The sequence below is a fragment of the Halyomorpha halys genome, unplaced genomic scaffold (genome assembly GCF_000696795.3).
Source record: "Halyomorpha halys isolate HHAL.00 unplaced genomic scaffold, Hhal_1.1 Scaffold362.1, whole genome shotgun sequence".
NCBI lineage: Eukaryota > Metazoa > Arthropoda > Insecta > Hemiptera > Pentatomidae > Halyomorpha > Halyomorpha halys.
Window position 1 is genome coordinate 592,176 of NW_027105356.1, and position 20,438 is coordinate 612,613.

A 20,438-nucleotide genomic window follows, 5' to 3' on the forward strand; every position below is an offset into this window, starting at 1 on the left:
AAAGGTCAGACAAAAAAATTTAACTTAATGATTTCTATTAGGGCTCAAATGTTAACAAAGTCACTCAACATTTAAAAAATGATTTATTCTTTATCTTACGCTCTGTAGTTTTCAAGATATTAAACATTAAATAAGAAATGAACGAAAATATTCCTGTTGTATAGTATAAGTAAAAATTTATTATTTTATATTATTTTTCTTCTTAATCCTTGGTCCTGTACCAGCTGGCTGCGTCTATTCCAGTCAATCCATCTCTTGTCAAATGCTTCTTTGACTGCACCATCTCAAGTATTTCTCGGCCTTCCTCTTGTCCTTCTTCTATCGACTCTCATTTTATACATTATTTCCACCTGCATTCTTTTTTCATGGCCAAACTCCGATAGTCTATTTTCTTCTATAATACATTTGGCCGGTTTTACTCTTTAAAAAATAGGTCTTACTAAAACTTAAAAATATAAAAGCGCCATTTTGAAAAATATGACATTTTAGGCCTACTCACCCTCAGGAAGTGGTAAACGTTTTAATATCATCTCTCGAAAATATTATATATTATATAAAATTAGTTTACTATTGCTTAAAGGTTGACATCCTGTTGTGGCCGATAACATTTGGTTACCATGTAGGTTATAGAAAAGGGCCTGACTAATTTCTTATACATTAAATAATTAGCTTTATCATTATTTCTAAATTATTCTTTCAACCTATATTTATTTTAAAAAATGTAGTTGTTCTTTGGTTCGCAATAGCTATTAAATAGTTTTTGTGAGTGTGTTATATTAAAAAAAAATTCTGCAATGCTATAACCCATGAAGTGTTAGGGTTGTACTTTGTAGGGAGTACTACTGCTAGACCAACGGTTGTGCAAGGATGTAATTAAGTCAGAATCATGCTCGACCACCATGTTCTAACCTAATTAAATGTACCCTTTGTGAGGTACACTTTATTAGTACCCTTGATTATGTTGTATATAACTGAAAATAATCTAATAAGACTTCAACTATACCTAAAGTGTATGTTTTAATTAAAACAAAAAAGGTTTGTAATCATCTTGCAAGACTCCAAGCCAGACAAATCCTCACAGGGAGAATTGCTAACTTGCTTGCAAGACTTACCTATAGGCGCACTTTAGTTTGTTTCATTATTTTTTGAAGACGAACAGTCACATAAAATTTTAACATGAATTTTTTTTTTTCGGACTCCTTATTCTAATTTTACCAGCCCCTATGAAAGGCAGATGACTCAATTTTGAACACACACTTGCAATTTGACTAAAATATGAATTGATCATAAGACAATAATATTTTCATGTATTGTATTATGTGACCATAATATTGTTATTTCTTTTAATTCATCTAATGTTACTTGTAAGTAAACCCCCACAAAACTCGTACTCCCCTCCCACCGTAGTGGTCACAGAAGGACTAGAAAACCCCAGAAATTGCTCCAATTGTTCCAAGGTTGGCATTTCCTCATCAAGAGTTATTAGTGTGAGCCTGTCCACTGTGAAGTAAGTACCACCTCCAGATATCTGGTATCTGCATCCCAGTCAGCTCTTTCAGCTCCAGGCTCAACCATGGCCATATTAATACCACTACTTGGTGTAATTCTGCTCTGTTCGACGCAGCTAGACCTGGTGAGTTTTATTTTATTATTATATACCTATTATGTGGCATACATTTGTTAAATTTTTTTTAATAAATAATTTTAACTGTTATAGTTATAATTATAAATTTTGCGGGTTATCAAAGCTGTTTAGAAGCATTGGAAAGGAGGTTCTTAGGTCACATAAAAAAAGCGCCAACAAATATTACATTACACACTTAAATACATCGATAGGTATTTCACACTTTAAAAATAACAATTTTTTTTCTTAATACAAATAAAAATAAAGTTACAGTGAAATGAACCATAATAAATTATCTGAATTAAAATAAATGCCCATCGTGTTCTTCTGTGTCTTTCTAAATTAATTTTAGGAGAATTTAAAATTTCTACTCAGAATCCCTGGGTTCATTTTATATTTACATTGTAATTAAAATTTATTATATTAAAATTACATTATTCATAGTATTTTTATTTCCTCTAATATGAAATTTACTGCCAGCTGATTTTCATGCTTGAATCAAAAGAAATAACTAAATAAATTACTTATCAAATCAGTTTCCTAACACATTGAACATGCTCTCTGTGAATATTTAAGCTTAGTAAATTTGTTTTTACATTCCCTAATCCATTCCTTCCTTCTCAAGTTACTTCATTACTAAGATAAACAGTTATTTATTTTGTTTTGAAGGGTCGGGTGGAATTTAATTATATGCCCTTCTGTTTATTTCAAATTATATGTCCTTAAGATTTTAGAATTTAAAAAATTCTTATTGTTATTTTTTTTTTTTAAATCCGACTTTGTAAGTGATTAATTATAATTTTCAACATTTCTTTTGATTTTTATTGCTTGAAAGATATTATCATTTATCTTTCGATTCGATACTAACACAACTCAAAAATGTAATTTTTATAGTAAGTTAAATTAAATTTATTTGTACAGATTTTTATTTTACTTTAAAATACACATTTGCTTACTATAATTCTACTAAACTATTAAATTTTAATTCATAATAATTTAACCTTTATTTTCATTATAAGCATATGCAATTTTAATATCCATTTCAAGACATTACACAACTGTATAATGTAATTATATATTTTTGTGATAATATTGAACGCACTGGTATCCTATGGTTTATTTATTTCAGGTCTCAGCAAAAACGATGGACCTCTCATTGATAAAGAAATTTCTTAATTGGCCAAGTAATATTGATCAATCAGAAATGAAAAAATTGGCTAACACCGAGGAAAGAAATGGTATATACCCCATCCACAGAGCAGCGTCCGAAGGAAGAGCCGACGTCGTGGAGTACCTATTATATCTAGGAGTCAATCCCAATAGAAGGGATGACCGAGAAGGCTGGACGGCTCTTCACTGGTCCGCTGCCAACGGAAGTCTTGCAGTTGCCGAACTGATGTTGAAGCAAGGAGCGAACCCAGAAATAAAAGACAAGCTGGAACGAACCCCACTGCACCTAGCTGCAGCCAAAGGAACGTTAGAGCTGGCAACGTTACTCTTGGATAATGGAGCGAGGGTGGATACTAAGGAGTCTAACGGGGAAACTGCTCTCTGCTTAGCTGCCGAAAGCGGCCAACTGAAAATGGTGCAGTTGTTGCTGAATCGAGGAGCTGACCCGGATACAAGGAGCAAAGTCAACTTCGGACCTATCCACATCGCCATCATGGAGGGTCAACTAGAGATTGTCAAAGTGCTCTTAGACAAGGGCGTAAGGATGGGAGCAGACTCGATGACCGAGGTACCACTGATCCACTGGGCTGCAGGATACGATAATATGGACATAATCAGGCTATTAGTAGAAAGAGGAGCATCCATCGAGACGCTGAGCTGGTACGGGTACACTCCTCTGTTCGCAGCAGCGGCGAGAGGAAAGGTCGAGAGCACCAAGCTTCTTTTGTCACTAGGTGCTAACAAGGAAGCTATGGACAACCTCAATAGGCAAAGACCTGTGCATTGGGCAGCAAGGTTCAACCAACCAAAGACCTTGAAGATCTTGCTGGAAGCAGGGGCAACAGTTGATGCCCAGGACAACAAGGAACAGACCCCACTTCACTTAGCAGCCGAAGTCGGAAACGTCGAGCCCATTAAGGTCCTGCTCGATCACGGAGCCAAACTGGAGGCCAAGAACAGCGAAGGGATGACACCGCTTCACCTTGCCGCGTGCAGTAACTTGGTCGATGCTTTGACTCTGCTCCTCGACAAGAAGGCGGACGTGAATGCGAGGGACAACATGGGACAAACTCCTCTTCACCTTTCCGCCTGGAAGGGAAATACTGAGGCTCTAGAAGTACTCAGGAGGTTTGGTGCTGACATCGAAGCAAAAGACAAAGAAGGAAGGACTCCGTTATCTATTTTGGAACAGCCTGAAGATACTGGAAAGATATCAAATGTAATTGCTTCATAATCACAATTACTTTTATTATGTTTATAGTTTTAATAGTTAAAAAATATTAACAATTTTATCATTTAATGAAAAGGTTCAAAATTTGTTTTTAAAATTATAAAGCCTTTATATCAATATCCTTCTCTTTGTTATATAAGAAAACAAATTAATGTCCTGCGAATAGCATAAAAAATAAAAGAAACAACATTTAATTTACCTACAGAAATATCACTCTAGATTTAATTATAAAATTGTCTTTTTACACTTGTGATAAATGTATTGGTTTATATAATAAGAATGTAATATAAGTAATTTTGGTACTTTATTAACAACATTTGTATTACAATTATTTTTTTACAAACATATTCACTAATATAATATAAATAAATTAAATATAAACAATTAAATGTATTGGTTTTTATTCATATTTTACTGTTTTTTATATTACGAATTGTATCATAATTAATAGAATAAATAAGATAAAATTAATGATTTTTCTACACCACATCACTCATATTATGATTAAGCAATGGGATATAAAGTAATTAACACTTGCAATTTTTTACATTTTTCGAAATTTGTAGTTTTCTTGTTGCGTAATAACAGTATTTGATACTGTTAAAATAATACCAAATCTCAAAGCTATTATTCATTAATAACAATTAATTCTTATTACAATATAATTTATTATAATATATATATAATATAAATATATAATTATATTATTTTAATTTTATTAATAACAAATTAATAAAATAAAATATTTAAAACAAAATATTGATCATTGATTAATACTGAGTAATCGTATTAAAGAAAATGCGTAAAAATCTCTTCTATATTATTTCTTTTTTAATTTATGTTGTTAATATTTATTTCTCAGAAATTTATTTCAAATTAAGATTTGAATTTTTTGTTTTATTATTCTAATGAAAACATCCTTGTAAATCACTAACTAAATCCTTGTAACGCCACCGATTTTTTTTTAATTTATTAATTATCTATAAATCAACAGTAAAAAAAATGAATACAAATATAATGATATAAAATATATTATTTGAAAACATTGAAGCAATCATTAAATGTAAGACTGCATATTTAAGGCGTGTATGCACTTTCTCTAGTTCATTACGGTCCTCGTAAGGTGCTTCAGGAATTTTCAAAATTAAAAATGACGTTTTCAGAAATTACAACTAACGTTACTTAGTGAGGATGCAATAACAGAATTTGATCGATACTTTGATAATTTATGAAATGCTTGTCTTTTTAGAAATGAATTTGTTCCACATTAAAGATAACAAATTTATAATATATACTGTATAATTATTTCATCAGTGTTGAAAATGCATTTCAAATTAGAACAAAAAAAATTAAAAACTATTTCTGACCATGGATTTTGTATTTTGTGTTTTATAATTATTTCAAATTAAGATTTGAATTTTTTTTCATTATTCAAATGAAAACATCCTTGTAAATGTTTCTAAACTAGACCTACGCCACCGATGTTTTTTATATATTAGTTATCTATATATCAACAGTAAACAAAATAAATTTCAAATTAAGATTTTTTTTTTTTTTTTTTATTATTCAAATGAAAACATCCTTGTAAATGTTTCTAAAATAGACCTACGCCACCGATTTTTTTTATATATTAGTTATCTATATATCAACAGTAAAAAAAATAAATTTCAAATTAAGATTTGAATTTTTTTTTTATTATTCAAATGAAAAGATCCTTGTAAATGTTTCTAAACTGCACTAGAAAATGCATTTCAAATTAGAACAAAAAAAAAATTGAAAACTATTACTGACCATGGTTTTGGTATTTTGTGTTTTATAAAACGTTTGATAATTGTTTGATTTCAGTTGTATTATATACTATTTTATAATTTTGTTCTTTTTTATTTATATAATACAAAATTTACATGAATACTTAGGAAGACTTTATTTTATTTATTTATTAATAGTAAGAGTATTGTGTTCGTGATATTATTTTATTAAATAAGTTAAAATTACTTATTTGGTATTTATTAATAAAAGTAGTAGAGAGAGGTAAGTTGAAAATATTATTTTTATTATGGGCAAGGAACCTTTGGGTCACATAAGACTATGTTGTCTATTGTTTGTAATTTGATATAATGCATTATCTACATATATATATTTTTTGGGTAGGTTCTACAGACCTTGTATACTTACGGGTGACCTTTGGCCACCCGAACCAGCCTTCTCCATGCCTGCCTGTCTTCCAGTTTGCTGCATGCAGCTCTTTCACATCTTTGTCAATTCTGTCTATCCATCTGGTTTATATATAACGATCTATCACATGTTATTTTATAGTTTACCTATAACTATGCCAGTTTATAAAATGAGGTTATGATTAGATTTAAGAATAATACAGAAATAAATTTAAAATAAAAGCAATAGAAAACATGAAATTATAATAAATAGAGAATATTTTCATGAAGTTCAAATTTCAAGGGGAGAAAAAATCCTTTAAATATATTTTTCTTTATTTGGAGCCGGACAGCTCACTATCATGTACAAGGTTTCCCAGTATACAGATTTATCCTTTTGACCCTTTGTTGGTTTTATGACGTTCTCCAATGCTTTTCCAGCGCTACATAACTTCCAATAGAATGGGATATCATTTGAACGGAAACTGGTGTAAATCAGATTGTAAGACAAATTCATACTAATCACATTTTTAATCTGATTTATCCTGAAGGCGTATAATATCAATATCATCATAAGCCTATATCACCTAAAGCAATATTTACTGATGACGATTTTTCGGGCAAAAGAGGAAGAAAATCTGAAAAAAAAAATGTTTTATATTAGACTATAAAATAACCATTGTTATTATTTAGACTATCCAATCTTCAAGGATGCCCAAATGGCTGTAATGGTGATGAAACCTGAATTATAAAGATGGATTCTTGAGAGAAATGTTTTGCTCAAAAGCAGTACTGAAATAACGATTTTTGGCGACCAAAACAGGAATCAGATGAAAAAAGCTTGATATATATTTATTTTAAATTCTGATTTACTATCAGAGTCAGTTAAAAAATAAGAACAGAAATTATTCAATTAAATATTTCATAATTAGGCGAGCTTGATAAGTAACGCAACAATCAACTATACCCACAAAAGATAGACACCGTACAGCACAAGTAAAATTCTAAAAATTATAGAGATATAGATGGAGAACATGTACTCGTTTACATGTATAAGTATACTTGGTGACCTTGCATATCTTTCCATTTTCTTCCTAAACTTATGTTTTTAAATAATCCCTAATTTTTTTTTTTTTTTTTATAATTTTTGAGTCTGTCCGTATAATGAATAATGTCAATGTGTAACAATTTTAAATGGTATAAATTTAAAAACATCGTGATCACAATATAAGAAAGAATTTATTGGAGATATCATTAATTGGCCCATGTATTTGAATTGTTGGAAGATGGTCCAAGTGGCGGTCAAGAAAATTATAATAAAAACCTCCAACATCTATGAAATACTAAAACAGATATAAATAATCATAAAACTTGTTTCATATTGGTTCTTTTATTTAAATAAAGTAAATTGCATCAAAATAAGTTTCACCACTCTTTATGAATACTTTAAATGTCAAAAGTTTCGGCCAGCCTGATAATCATCAAAAACAATCAACGATGAGTTCACAACCTTACATCCATCTATTAAAAATGTTTTCCCGGCTACTCTGCCCAGATCAAATAAAACTAGTCAAATTAAGCTAAGATGCATGTCAATATCAGGGTTTAGTTTAATTTCAATTAAAATTATTTATATTTATTTTAAATAGTGATATAAATAGGCTAACTTGACTAATTTCATTAGACCTGGACAGAAAAAACTGGTAATAATTTGAAATAGTTGGATGTGAGGCTGTGAATTGATAGTTAAGACAGTCCATAACCTGGCGGGAATGTCAAACTTTTTTGTACCCAAAGCGGTGCCCCGTGAGCATTTACTGATGGTAAACCATTTGTACCAATTTTTAATATGTAATTAGATGTGGCGATGACAAAAATATTTACGATTATTTTCGATACTATTTGAAATAGAAATTTTAAATTTCAGCTCTTACATCAGGGGCTGAAGAATCCAAATTTCGTAAACGTTATAATAAAAAAAAATGTCAGTTTACGAGTATACTGGTGAGAGAAATGCACATTCTTACCATTGCCAGGAGGCTATAGCTAAACTTGATTATAAGTGGGTAGGTAAAAGGAGAAATAACATAAACAAGAGACAATAACTACATCAAACGGAAAGTAGACAAAAGTATAAACAAAACAGATGAAATACTATGAAAATATAGACGTTAATTTCCCATCATGAGCAAAATACTCAAGGCTACATTGAGGATGGCCAGGTTGGCTGAAACGTTGAATATTTACAGTATTAATAAAGAGTCTTGAGACTTAATGGAATTCAATTTATTTTATTTAACTGAAGTAAATGAAAACGCGGTAGCACCGGGAAAAGGCATGATTCTACTAACTCCAAGGACTCTGGATCGAATTCTGCTATTTAGAAATTTTTTTTCTGTTACACAGTAGACGTGAGTCAACCCTGTGGGTTCTTGAGCCCTCCTGGGATGCACCAAGCCTCATAAATTGGGTACCCTTGATTGGGTAAAAATCTGGTGGTCGATTCTAATCAAATCACCTCCTTGCACAACCGTTGGTCTAGTAACAGTACTCCCTCACACAGTACTGAACCCTTGACCCTTCGTGGGCTGTAGTAGTACACATTAACACTTATAAAACATCAATTTGGAGACCAGCAATTACACTAGCGAAGCCAATCGTTGTTAACTCAACTAAAAAGAGGTAGTTATACATTTATGGGTGAATATAATAGCAGGGCTTAGATTGATAGAGTTGAGAAATAGATTTTATAGATTTTCAGTTGCTGAAGGGCAATTAATATGGAAACCTTCCACACTTACTATTAATTTAAGTTGACCTACAATTTTTTTTTTTAAATGTTAAAATATTTGTCAAAAATGCTTTTGAATTTTAATTTAATGTAGTTTTTCAAAACTTTGTTGTTTAAAATATTCTTATTAGACTTGCAGGATTTTGTTTTATTTTTTCTTGTTATTTTTAAAGTTTTAATGGATAGACTATTGAGAGGTATTATAAAATAAAGGAACACTGGCAAACACATTATGTTGGATCAGTTTGTTCAAGTAAAGAATAGTCCCACAGTAAGTAGCTTTTAGCTGTTTCTAAAATTTAGTATGTTGTTTAGCTGCAATGTTGTTTTTGATTAGTCATTAAAATGTATTTATGTATATAATTTAGTATAAGCACTTACACTGTAGTGGTTTAATTTTTGTTTTAACTAAAGTAAATCCTTTTTTTACTATTTTCTATGTTCTTGACCGTCACCTGAACTATCTTCCTACTACCAATAATGAATTTATGGATTATAGAAAATCATAAGATGAAGAAGAATGTTGCAAGATTTGAGGGATAATGAGAGAAACTTTAGATAACGATTTGATGAAGTATTTTTTTCAGTTGTATTTACTTAAAATTGATATATTCTTAAAAAATAATAATAATATTGAAAACAAATTTTGATTTAATCATGGATATGGTCCTTAATTGATCCATTTATCTGCTGAGAACACTTTGCAATATAGTGAAGAATAAGGAGTGACCAAGAACAATGATGTGAAGAATTGTTACCAAGGCTGGTGTTTCCGCAGTTAGGAGGGAATCATTAAACTAATCGCTCTCAAGCCTCCGGCCCGGTAAGTGCTCTTCACACTTCGCTCCTACCGACTCTTTATCATTGCAATGTAATAAATAATAATTAATATATATATTAAATTATATTATATAATTTGTGTCATAACTAAATATTTGTTTTAGGTATTGGTCATTGAGATCATCAAAGAACAGTGGAGAAAGATGGGATGGATCTTGCCGTTGTCTTTATTGTTTTTATTTCAGTTAATAAACTCTAAAACGGTAAGTCAATTTCACAATAACATGTCTTATATTATAATTTGAAGTTGAACTTTAGGAAAGTTCAATAAATAGTTATTGAAGAAATGTGGAGGAGGAAGATTTATAGAAATGATTTATCAATTTCTATCCCATTATTCTATATCATAATTTGGCGTAGAATGGTCTATTTCTAGTCTCCTTTGTGTTTTTCTGTGCTGTTTAATTGTTAACTAGTGCTGTTTGTGAGACTTTCAAAATTATCTTTTTTAGGAAAATAGTCCGGACAGTGCTCAATAAAAGTATCAAAATAATAAAAAAAACTATTTATTGTTAACCAACATTTCGCCCCACTATGCAGGGCTTCGTCAGGAATAAATGGAAAAACAAGATACAAACATTTTAGAATTAACAAAACATTAAAATAAATTAAATCGAAACAGTTATGTTTATAAAGTATGTAAAAAATAATTAATAATAACAATATAAGAAAATATATATGTAGGTGAAATGGAAACAAGTTAATAAGAAATAGAACCAGGTGTGTCAAAAGTTCTAAATACAGATCTAGACTAATAAATTGTAGGAGACTAATCATTAAAATTAGTAATAAATGTAGTAAGCAGGTAGGTGTAAAAAGTAGAATAGATAGGTGAAGTAGATGTGGTATAGTAATATGTAAAAGGGAGATATTAAGAAAATCGATAAAAATAAATAATAAAAATATGGGTATTCACCTGTCAGATTGAAACATAGCGAATGACTGAGAAAAAAGGGGAAAGGCAGGTACAAAAATATGTTCCCACTTCCTAGGCTTACACTTAGGAAGGGTAAGATTTTTTATCATATATAGATAGGTAAAATGACATAAACATCAAACCTCATATCTTTTATTACAATAAATAAGGAAGCACATATATAAGATTTTACATACAGGTATAAATAAATTAATACTTAAATATATTTATTAAAGTAACGTTAGTTAACAATAAATAGTTATCTTGTACTATTTTGATACCTTTATTGGCACCACCCGGACAATCTTCCTACAATCTACTTCATGCAGTCAACTATCTTCTTCCAAAAATTATTTTATCAATTTTTTGAATTATAATTTTACTTTATTATTTTCTTTTCATGAATTTATATCTTTTTTTTACTTCTTTATTCGGTACGTCATCCAACAACTTTTCAGTTTCTTTTGCCTTTTATCATGTTATAAAATAAAAATATTTACATTTTAAAATTAACTTATAGTTATAATCAACAAAATTTAAATATCATTTAAAAAATATATACATTCAAATGATTTAATATTTATGGGGAGATGGTCGGAAAGTGCGGTCAGAAAATAAATACAAATAATCATATACTATTCATGCGCGCCGACGTTTCGACCTGAATTTCAGGTCTTCGTCAGGGAGTTAAGGCCTTCAGACAGTAACTTCGGGACGAATAAATATATTTTGTTTATTTGCTAACCACACCCCCTCTCCCTCCCCGAACATATTATCCACCTATTAATCTCAGATCAACTATCAACACTTCATTATGATTTAATATTTAACTATCTATACACCCACATCACTAATTTATAAATCTAAAATGTTTTGAGTTTAGTCAAATTTCCTAATTTTTAGTCTTACTAAAAAAAAAAAATTAAAAAACTTTTGGAATTTAAGTTGTAGGATTATAACTGAACATTTATATTTTAATTATAATTGTACGTTTTAAAATGTATAGGTAACTTAATTATTATTTATTTTTCATAAACAATGAACGTTACAAATCACAATGATTCACGGTTTTATATTTTCAGGAATCTTACATTTGATAGAGATGATGCACATACATCTGTCAGGAAACAACATAAGTAAAATTTAGTTAATATATAAGTTATTACAGATCTATGACAAATGAATTTATATGAACTATAAAGAAAGAAAGAATGAAGAGGGATTAAATGGTTGCAAAAAAATGTAAGATTCCTAAAGAGTTTCATAGACATATAAAAATAAAATACTAAATATTTTTTGCTCATTTCTGACTTATACTATTTTTACAACTCTCCCAAGATATATTAACGCAATTACAGATAAGTATAATTTTATAATTTAAGTTATAACTACAGTAGCCTTTTTTAACCACCTTCTCTACATATATTTTATATATTATAGTTTTGAAAAATATATTTATAAACAAATATACAAGTGATTTTTTTAAAAATAATTTTTGATTTGATTTTTTTCTTAGCGAACATATTTCTTGTATCTTGTCTTGTTCATGATTAAGATTTTCTCCATTTTTTTAAATCTATAGGCCTAATATTGTTTTTCAATAACTTTGTTTGTGAATGAATATATATTAATTTACAAATATACAGCAAATAATCACTAAACTTCAAACAATACTTTCAGAGTCTGGCATATCTAGTAAAATAGAAACGGAACAATGATATTGCATAATTAAAGAATAAAGACACAAACAATAATAGTACATAATAACAATAATAATAAAGAGATGAGCTACTTACTTTTATTTACAAAGATTGATTCATACACTGGCATATATGATACTTGTTGTTTAGTTTATCTACATTGTTAGTATTGAAAATTTCTCTATGCTCCGGTTGTAACAATTGCACAGAGTGAAGAGATTTATGATATAAGCTGTTGTAAATAAATTTGTTACAAATATTGTAGTGTTTATTTTTCGTAATCAATGAAGTCTTATTTATCATCTGAAGTTTGATGGTTTTTTGACTGCTAATTCTTAATAGACTGATATATCTTTTCTTTTAAATTCGACTTTATGACAAGTAGCTTTCTAGAGAAAAAAACATATAGATTCAGATTAATTGAGTCGAAAGCCTTCGTTAGACCAATAAACACTGCTGATAAACAGCAATCTTCTGAACTGGAACTTATATCAATTAGGAAGTTCTATGTAAATACCTGATCTATGCATCACCTACCACTCCTAAAGTCAGCCAGCCTGTTCATCAGGAATAACAGCCTCCAATTTAGTTCTATAGGTCTAATTATATCCAGTTTATGTTTCATATGATCTATTGATCTAAATAAGTAGAGGAAACCTTAATCATGAATAATGAAACAAGATATAAAGAACATACAGGCTTAAAAAAAATGTATGATTCAACAAAAAGTATATACATATAAAGTATATAAATTCAGAAAATTTTTAATAATATAAATTAATCGCCAAATATTTAATAATCATAATACCTTAATGTACGATATCTGTTTATAATAAACAAAAATATGTTTGATTTAATTATATTTTTTTGTTTTTATATTGTATTAATTTTCATTGTATTCTTAAATCTAATAAAAAATAACAACCAAATATTTCACTAATAAATTGATTTACACATTTTATATATAGCTTATGTAAAAAATATGAATAGGATGGTATATATATAGGTTCCTTAATAAATCTGCATACCTCATATATAAATTTTAAAAATATTTAAATAAGTAAAATATATACATTTGAAATATTCACTTAATTGTTTCAAATTTTTAAATATCTTACCAACAAACAGAGAGTGATTGTAGTTATTGAAATAATCATTATTAAAGAGGTTATAAAGAATGCATTTATAATTATTGATAAATTATTTTATATTATAAAAACAATTATGGATTTTATATGCCATCATCAAATATATTATTTTCATTTTTCTAAAATATTTATTTATTGAGAATTATGCGAAGAAATTATATAGAACTTTTATTTACTTTCTACGATTTTTTTTTTTATGGTGCTAAGTATTATTCTTCCCTAAGAACAATTTCTTAATTTGGAAAACAATAATATCCCATATTCTTTGTAGTTTCCAATTGTTTTAATCTCTCGTATGTACCCCAATTAGGGCGGGACAATATTAGGCAGAACATTAGCCCTATAACTTTGTACTTAAAAATAATAATGTTGGGCTTAGATTTCACTGATAGTTTCTCTTTTTTTTCAGATCAATCACAATTTCGCTGAGACCATAGAAGAAGAAATAGAGAAATACCTAAACTGGCCTGGTCCACTTGACAGAGAATCTTTACAAAAATTAGCTAATATAGAAGAAAAAGGTGGAGTATATCCTATACATCGAGCCTCCTCCGAAAACAGAGCTGACGTTGTCAACTTCCTATTGGATCTAGGGGTCGACGTGAATAGCAGGGATAGGCTAAGCTACTGGACCCCGCTCCACTGGGTAGCGGCCAACGACAGTCTCCAAGTAGCCATAGTTCTGATAGAGCACGGGGCGGATACGGAGATGAAAGATATGGAGTTCAGAACGCCCCTCAATATAGCCGCAGCCAATGGGTACTTGGAGATTGTGAAGATTTTGTTGGACAGTGGTGCGTACATTCACTCTAGGGATTCGATAGGGAACACACCACTTATGAAAGCTGCTGCAGGTGGACATCTGGAAACGTCGAAATTGTTGATAGAGAGAGGGGCCGACATTCAAATGAGAAACAACCATCATATAGAGGCCGTCCACCTGGCGATAATGGACGGTAACATTGACTTGGTCAAGTTATTTCTAGATCATGGAGCAGTCATTCATTCCAAAGAACCGAAAGACGCTCCTCTGCTGCATTGGGCCGCTGGATATGGAGATGTCGCAATGGTTAAGATGATCCTGAACCGTGGCGAACATGTCGATGTTAATAACTCTGAAGGGTTCACAGCTCTTTTCGTTGCTGTGTTCAGGGGTCGGCCTGGTGTGACTAGATTGCTACTCAACTTGGGTGCCAACATGGAAACAACGGACAAGGTTTTCGGTCAGCGTCCTGTCCATTGGGCTGCCATGTACGGGCAACAGGAGACCCTTAGGATCCTGCTTGATGGAGGTGCGTTTGTGAATGCCAAGAACAACAGAGGTGCGACTCCTTTACATCTTGCAGCTGCAAAAGGGTATAGAGAAATAATGAGGATCCTAATGGATTTTGGGGTGGATAAGGAGGCCACAAACGAACATGGTAGGACAGCGCTTCACCAGGCTGCCTGGAACAATATGGTGGAAGCTGCCAGGCTGCTGTTAGACAGCGGTGCTGACATAGAGGCCATGGACAACGCTGGAATGACTCCACTTCTGGTGGCTCAGAAGAATGGGCATGTTGAAACAGTTGAATTACTACTGTCCAGAGGTGCGGATATCAACCCACATTACAGGGACAAAAGTACAGAGGGCATACCGTTCGATGTAGTAACTGTTACTGAAGAAGTTGCGACAAATGTGGATGATGACACAAAAATTTCTTCAGGCCGTATATCAGAGTACAACCCACTCGACTGTGAAAAGTAACCGATATTACTGGAATCAATCTTTATCCGATAGATTATTAAACTATATGCATTTAGTGCACAGCTTAATATCGAAAAGGGAATTGAAAAATCATTAGAGTACTGATGTAAATTTAATTATATTATCATACATTTATTGTTTGTCTTAATCAGATATTTTTGCTTCTAAAGTTTCAATTATGTCATTGAGTATAATCACATAACAAGTTTGCCTGATGCAACAGACCATTCAAAACAAAGTATTTGCAGCCATCTCATACGTAACGTCAAATCGAGATAAAGTGTGATTGATTGATTAATTTGAAATATTCTCCTGCATGCCCTACAAATACATATCAATGATAATGTTACATTCTTCCGATTTTCTGATTAATTTATCAAAATAATATAGCAGATGCTAATATTAGAAATACTTTTTTTTATCACAGGAAAGACACATTTAAGGCCTTTTTTCACTTTGTATTATAAGATAGGAATATATACCTATCTAAAACAGTGTAATATAAAATAGTATTTTTTAAATTTATTTTTGTAATCATTCATAGATAAAATAAAGCTAATCAAATGCAGTTTTGTATTTTACTCATATTACGTTATGGATTAAAATTAAGGAGTTTAAAGGTATATCCCCCCACTCATTTCCCTTCTGTCAACCACAATCCCTCCTCGGTGGAGAAAAGTAGAACAGTATTATAAATAGCAATTACAACAAAGTTATCGACAGACCATATCCTAGACAAACCACCTCTTCTATGTAGCCACCGCGAAGAGGAAAAAGGTCAGAGTACTTACCGAGGGATATCCACACCTGGCACCTACAGCTCAGTAAAATGGTACGTTGAATGTAATAGTAATACAATGATGAATCCATGTTTTGGACTTGGAGAGACTTCCGGATCATCCTCAAATTTAAATACCAAAACGAAATTTTATGAATTTTTTTTTCAGTTTTCATCAATTTCAATCCTCAAGAACCAATGTCACGGTAAATTCGAACGAGTATTCTTTAAAACGTATTACATTTCTTACAAACTGATCCAAAATTCATCTCTCTTGGCCTATAAATTTACGAGATACAGCTGGTCTCAGTTTCGTAAATATTGGAATATTTTTTTATTGTGTAATATTACATTCTATCTGATATTTATAGACAGTGGTAATTATAGAGCTCATTCATATTATTTTTACTAATATATAAATTAAATGAAAACCAAATACAAAATAGAAGATATAAAATATATAAACAAAAAAATTATAATAGTACTAATGAAAAAATAAATAAATAAAGCTTAAAGCAAAATAACACATAGAAGAAAAAATATATACATGAAAAAACAATAATACTAATAAAAAAAATTAAACTTTAAGTAAAATAACATCATATTACAAATAAAGCAAATTTTATAATGAAAAATATATGTTTCAGAAAAAGTAACTATTAGAAAAAGTTTTAAAAAGTAATAAAAAACTTTACTTTAATGCATTAAGACTCTTTTTCGATACAGATGGTCTTATTCGATAAAACAAGTCCACAACTAGTCTGCAAAAACCTAACATATTTGTTTCTGCTGTTTGCACATATATTTCAAATTTATCCTAAAAAATTATTATTATTGTTTCAGAAAAAGGACCAGATGTAACCAGCAAAAGCAGTAACGGGAATCCTCCGTAAGAATTGCGTATCTCCAAGAACTTCACTAAAAGAAAGTTCATCATTTCAGTATGTGAATTAATGTCGTCGAGTTTATTTTCTCTGAAGCATGACTATTTTTGTAAATCAAGAAAAGACAGAGTTGATTATCTGTACCAAGAAACAACATCTGGACGTCAAGAATTTATTTGGTAATCAACCAGATTATTTTTGTCACCAGACCTAATGAAAATCTGGAGGTCTAGCGTGATTCTGAACAAATCAGCTCCTTGCACAACCATTGGTCCAGTAACAGTACTTCATAAAAAAGTACTCCACCCCTCCTCCATGGATTGTAGTGGTACAGATTTTGTTTTTTTTAAACTTAAATGAGGTTTTGTTTTGGGAGAGGTTAAAAGTAACAGTCTTGGATGGTGATGTAAGTCTTGTCTTGGGTTTCAACCCTAGAACTTTATATTGATCCTACATAGAAATAATAAGAATAGGATTCAATATGAAAGCAATGCGATGCCCTGAATAAGACTCGTGTGCAAACGCTCTCTCGAATACGAAGATTCGCTGGTTTAAGCCCAAGCAGAATTCGCACCATTTCATTAAAGACACTTAAGTAATTTTGTAACTTACGGCCACCTCGAAGGTAACTCTAATGTGACAACTGCAGACTTTACAAGATACACTCATTTCACAAAAAAAGAATAGAATATATTTTAAAAAATCAGTCTTAGAAAAATAAAATTAATTAATAAATTATAGGTTTCAATTTTTTATTTTTTAAATAAATAAAAAAAAAATTTCAAAATTTATAGGAGCCTGAAAAAGCATGTAATCGCAGCATGAAAGCTATCTCCTTTTCAACCGCAAATGTTTTCATGAATAATTATGAATAATTTTTTTATAAAGATTTTCCTGTCAATCAGTGGGGAATATCAAAACAATTAATATTATTTTATGGGATGGGATTAACTACCATAACATGGACCCTTCTTAACCACGACCCATATTCATCTCCTGAACTCTTCTGAGAAAACCTTGGGCAATCTGGGATTTAAATCTTTTCTTTTAATTTTCTCGAGTACCTGCTAGGTTTCCTTAGTCTAAATTTTTTATGGCCTTTTTCCATAAATAATTGACTATGCTAATTCAAATTATGAAGAAGATAGTACGGTGCGTAGGGGTGCGGTCACAAGAAAACAAATAGTTAACAATTATTTATTTTTCGACGTTTCTGCCCACTTTGTAGAGCTTCATGAGGTTTGTTTTCTGATCAGGTCAATACGTAACTAGTTTCATATTGACGCAGTTTCGTATTGACCTGAGGAAAAAGCCTCATGAAGCTCTACCAAGTGGGACAAAACGTCGGTAAACAAATAGTTGTTAACAAAAATATTCTTGTGACTACACCCCTGATCATCTACTTTATAATAAGAATACTTCCATCTCATTGCCCCGGGTTTTTCTTTGATATATCTTGTCTTCTTCTGTTTCCCAAGAGTGTAACTTCCTTCTTAATTAAGAAATTTTCTTTTAATGTTAACACGACTATAGGGTTTTTGTTTTTTATAAGAATAGATTAAAAAAAAAACCTTTAAGTGTTATTATATCCCTTTTCCAGTGGTCTATTTCTATAGCCAGAACTTTGTTCCTTTGGTCTCCTTGTATGGTCCAGATTGCATCTCCATACGTCATAGTGCTCATTTTAATATTTTTCTACACATTTCTGTTGCTTTTAGCGATAATCTTTTAACTCCGCATTGTTGAACTAAGCATAAGTATCACTTTTTATCATCTAAAATTCTTATTTTAATTTCCATTTCATAATAATCATTTAATTCAATAATGGAGCCAAAGCATTTAAAGTGTTGGAATCCTTTCTGTGCTGAACAACTGGATTCAATTTATCTAGAGGATATAATTTAATGTTTATTTGATACTCGTAATATCTTCTATAGGGGGGTGGCAAAAACCTACTCTTTTTTAAAGCAAAGGTCAACCCAAATTGGCCACGCCTACGAAAGGAAGGTTTATTTTACGTTAATAGGGATGTTCACCATTGTAATATAAATTGAAAAAGAAGATAAACAGTGATTGGCTAGCACTGTTCTCCTACTCCTCCTATGACACGCTCCTAAAAGGCACTCAAGACCTGCTTTTTTGGCTTCATTTTTTATGCCAGCTTACCCCCTCCACTATAATCCTTCCCCCAAGATCTTTTATGTTCTTCTTCTTGTAACCTTTTTGACATGTAACCAGATCAACTGTATTCAGAGCAATGCTAATTTGGCCGTCTACAAATTATAGATTGTAGAGGAATATATCTTGTTTCAATTAAATCCTGATGGATTTACTTATTTTCTCCATTCTTTTAGTTGTATAATTATTTATATCAGGATATTTTCACTTGGTATTTTAGTATAAAAAAATTGATTATCTATAATAACTGAGCAGAGGCTATCTATTAACAGTAGCCTAGGCCTGAGATAAAGAAAGACAAGGGAGATGGAGGTAGAGCTCCGGTAATAAGGCCGCAAATGAGAGCGCTGTTAACGAAGGCTATTTTATAATAACAATAAATTGTTACTGTTGGGGGGAGGGGCACTTGCAATAAATTCTGATCAACAGACTCTGAGTTTACTTGTTATCAGTTAGTAGGGCGGTTAGTGCCTTTTATTGGCCCATCAGTTGCAATAAGGGCGGCCTTCCCACCTTATGAGCCCCGATACCAGTCACTCCATGCAAATTAACTTATTTCTATCTCCCTACGGTATTAGCTCAGCTCTGGCTTCATTTCACCACTTTCCTATTGTCGTAATTCCTTCGAGTGTGGGTACTTTCTAATTCCGATGGGCTGGCAAAAATCGGCTATGGACTAGAATAAACTTTGCTACGTAAATATTTCATAATTTTTTAATTAATTGATCCAGTTTCAAATTATGTATGCACTACATATACATGCTAAATACCACAATTAATATTATTTTAAGGTATGGGAAACCCTTCTTAATCACGATCCATGTTCATCTTCAGAACTCTTCTGGGAAAACCTCTTTGTTTAGTGTGTTTTAGTCTGTTAAGAACTTCAGTACAGCGTTTTTTGTAGTCAAGGGATCAAATTTACACCATATGTGTTATACATTTTATTGATTATCTAGCCTTATAACGGACGGGATGTGAAAGGCACATCATTACTCTTAACTTGTTCTTCGGCAGATTTAAAAATACAGATATAACTTTTTTGTGATGAAAATTAAAAACATTTGCCAATTTTTAAAAACATATAAAGTGTAATGTCTGTAATTCGAACAAATTGTTGCAGGGAGGGGTATTCGGATTATTGAAAACTTCGGATTAAATAATGTATTAAGAAAAATATTGTAAAAAAATTCAACAATATTAATGTATATAACTATTTTTATTTATTTAATATTTTTTACACATTTTTTTGGGAAATTTACATTTTTCACAGAAGTT

At 30.8% G+C, this 20,438-nt stretch overlaps 1 protein-coding gene across 1 annotated transcript; it reads left to right on the forward strand.

Annotated features, from left to right (window-relative positions):
• The first annotated feature begins 1,456 nt into the window (after positions 1–1,456).
• On the forward strand, positions 1,457–15,888 carry LOC106681741 (serine/threonine-protein phosphatase 6 regulatory ankyrin repeat subunit A). The gene is made up of 5 exons (XM_014422209.2): positions 1,457–1,633; positions 2,754–4,025; positions 9,769–9,840; positions 9,914–10,012; positions 13,983–15,888. Exons 1-5 carry the CDS (start codon positions 1,574–1,576, stop codon positions 15,318–15,320), a joined length of 2,841 nt encoding a protein of 946 aa, XP_014277695.2. The 5' UTR covers positions 1,457–1,573; the 3' UTR covers positions 15,321–15,888.
• Positions 15,889–20,438: the final 4,550 nt, after the last annotated feature.